At 29.4% G+C, this 3,219-nt stretch overlaps 1 protein-coding gene across 1 annotated transcript; it reads left to right on the forward strand.

Annotated features, from left to right (window-relative positions):
- Positions 1-1,553: 1,553 nt before the first annotated feature.
- On the forward strand, positions 1,554-2,579 carry LOC127097057 (membrane protein PM19L). The gene is made up of 3 exons (XM_051035570.1): positions 1,554-1,773; positions 1,864-2,041; positions 2,147-2,579. Exons 1-3 carry the CDS (start codon positions 1,647-1,649, stop codon positions 2,373-2,375), a joined length of 534 nt encoding a protein of 177 aa, XP_050891527.1. The 5' UTR covers positions 1,554-1,646; the 3' UTR covers positions 2,376-2,579.
- Positions 2,580-3,219: the final 640 nt, after the last annotated feature.

A 3,219-nucleotide genomic window follows, 5' to 3' on the forward strand; every position in this document is an offset into this window, starting at 1 on the left:
ATTCCATTCTTAGCGAGGAACGAAGTGCCTTGGGTTACCGCAGGAGACGAGGAGTCGGGGTTAGAATTAGGCATACACAATTGAGTATGCTTTTATTTGTATTTTGAGATTTTTTTTCATACTTTGAGAACAATGTTCGTAATATGATTGGATATTTTTTTAATAAACATATTATCTTGTTTTATGATATTCATGTTTATTAACATTTGAATCAAATAATATCAATGATAATTAAATTAAAATGACTTTGGATTAAAAAAATACAAACTTAGGACAATGTTTTAGGTCAAAAGACATGCAGAGCAGATTTTGAAGATGCATCTACAAATTAAATTTTAACAAAATAAACTTTACTACGTTCGAATATGCATCTTTGAAAAAAATCAGAGGACATTTTTTGTATTTTCACTTGTTTTTAAAACTTCATATTATTATTTTTAGCTGAGGAATAAACTCTCAATTTTTTAAATAATATAAATTTTTTATTATAATGTATCTTTAAACTTAAAAAATTACAATCAAAATTTTAATTTATTTAATTTTTTCAAATAAATTTTAAGTTAAGTTTTATAAATTAATTAAATTTTTTTTAATGAAAAAATTAAATTTTATTTGTAATAAAAATTATATTTTATTATCAATTCAATTTTACTCAAAATTTATTACTTTAATATTCAGTTTCATTTTGATATTTTTGATAAAAAAAATATCAAATACTCTATTTGTTTCTTGTTTTACAAAAAAAAATCATTTTAATTCAAAAATAAACAAAACTCCTCTCGATTCTTTACTTTTCACTTATTATTTATTTTATTTTATTCAATAATTATTTTTATTTAAAATATAAACTCTTTATTTTAAAATACTAAAAAAAATTAGTCCATTTCACGAGTTCGCTTTTTTTTTTTATAATTATATAGTACATTCGAGTTTAAATTATTATTATTTCATTTATAATTAAATAACTTATTTTTAATTTATATATGAATCCATATACATTTTATGTCGCATCTAACTAATTTAAACATTAAAAACATAAAGATAAAAGTGAATGTTTGGGTTCTCAGATCTAAAACGGTGAACGACACCTCAAAAACATAAGAGTCGGAATTCTCATTATTATATTTGTGCAAGTGGATAAGTATAACATCTCTCTGAAACAGAACATGTATACAAGTGTTCAACCAATAGATATCCTATTCCTCAACATTGTCAACATACATACTCATAAGAATATTACATTTATTATGAATACAATAAAAATGATTTCAAAGTAGTGAACAAAACCAAAGTATCCACCGATAACAATCTTGCAAGTCAGTACTAGTAACGTAGCATTGGTTGATTATAAGTATTGTTTCATTTCCATGGATAAGGCACCGTTTTATTACTTTGAGAGACAGCAATAGATTTGTTAAGAACATTGTGACAAAAATGACAAGTGTCCTACCACCTGTACAAGAAGGCACGCATGCTAGACCTTGTTAACTGACACGTGTCTTCAAAGTTCAAACCATCTTTCGAAATCTCTATTTATAGCTTCAAATGTCACATTCAAGCTCACAAAACAAAAATATTCTGAAGTTGAAATCGGTGTAAAAGAAATTAATTTAATACTTAGAGATTCTACAAGCTTCTGAAGTAGTATGGCTTCTGTGGGGAGAAATGTTCTAGCTCCATTGCTGTTTCTGAACTTGCTCATGTATTTGATTGTTCTTGGTTTTGCTAGTTGGTGTCTCAATAGGCTCATCAATGGCCAAACTTATCACCCAAGTAAGTTCACACAAAACGACCCATTTTGTTCCTGTGCATAAACAGTAGCTTGGTTTGAATTTCTTTTGTGTATATGGTTGTTTGTTTCAGGTTTTGGTGGAAACGGTGCTACCACGTTCTTCTTAATCTTTGCCATATTAGCTTCTGTTCTTGGTATTGTGTCGAAATTTATAGGTGGAAATCACATCAGAGCATGGAGGAGTGACAGTTTAGCATCTGCTGGAGCCACATCAGTTGTTGCTTGGGCTGTTACTGCTCTAGCCATGGGGTATATTACTAAACCACCTTCAATATTTTGAAATACTGACGCATGACACAGACATCGGATACGATAAAATCATAACTATGTATATGCGTTGTTTGTTGTGAATAGGTTGGCTTGCAAGGAGATACACATAGGAGGACACAGAGGGTGGAGGCTAAAGATGGTGGAAGCTTTCATAATCATACTCACATTCACACAATTGTTGTATTTGTTGCTGATCCATGCAGGGTTGTATAACAGCAGATATGGTCCAGGTTATCGTGATACTGACTATGGTGTTGGAGGAGGAACTACCGGTGATCCTATGCACAAGGGTGTTCCTGCTAATCGTGTTTAATGATCAACATTATAGTCTATATCTACAGTCTGTTTCTGGTTTAATATTAATAATGTTGTAGTTTCCTAGTTTGGACTATGTTCCTGTTGTTTTATGTTTATTTTGGATGGATCAGTTGTTTCTTGTACGAAGGAGTGTCAGTTTGTAGCATTGTATTGTGTATACCAAGGCTGCAATTTATTAGTATGTGTTTGCTTCTTTTTATTCACTCTTTTTATGGTTAAAAAATATTAGTAAATGATTGATTCATAAATTAGAGAAGCTGATTTATAATAATGAAGAAATAGAAAAAATAAGAGAAAAAACTTGTTTGTTTATTGAATTGATGAACTACAATAATTGTTGTTCTCTTCAATGCTGAAATATGCTATATATAGGCATCGACTTCTACTAGCAGTTAATCAGTCCAGCATGTTTCTTAGTCTGATACTTCTCTAATGAATTACTTTCCTCATTCAATGTATCTATCTACTTTTTACTCTCCATGCTCTTAACTACTTCCTAGAAGTTCTTTGGTATTAGTCTTGCATATTTTCATATGCAATTACTGCATGACACATGATGTATGCATAGTTGTACAGCTTTGGTGTAACGATATTCCTTCTTTTCTATCGTAAATCATTTGATAGTCAATAACCACCGTTGGTTGTCTTTCTCTAGATTTTGATGGCGATGGATCATCCTACTCTTCATTTCTTGTTTAACTAGTGGAAGGCTAACAACAAGTTCAACAAGTATTACTAAATCACTAAAATATAGTAAAATAGTAATAGTTATTGAGTATCAAACAAGAAGATTGTAAAAATTTAAAATTATATATATATAGTTAGGATTTGTGTTTTGT

This window comes from Lathyrus oleraceus, chromosome 6 (assembly GCF_024323335.1).
Source record: "Lathyrus oleraceus cultivar Zhongwan6 chromosome 6, CAAS_Psat_ZW6_1.0, whole genome shotgun sequence".
Lineage (NCBI taxonomy): Eukaryota > Viridiplantae > Streptophyta > Magnoliopsida > Fabales > Fabaceae > Lathyrus > Lathyrus oleraceus.

What these genes read in the sequence shown, in the direction of transcription:
- LOC127097057 (XM_051035570.1), top strand. Translation starts at nt 1,647, where the DNA reads ATGGCTTCTGTGGGGAGAAATGTTCTAGCTCCATTGCTGTTTCTGAAC. An exon ending in TGGCCAAACTTATCACCCAA is followed by an intron (nt 1,774 to 1,863) that starts GTAAGTTCACAC and finishes TGTTTGTTTCAG; the next exon opens with GTTTTGGTGGAAACGGTGCT. An exon ending in GTTACTGCTCTAGCCATGGG is followed by an intron (nt 2,042 to 2,146) that starts GTATATTACTAA and finishes TGTTGTGAATAG; the next exon opens with GTTGGCTTGCAAGGAGATAC.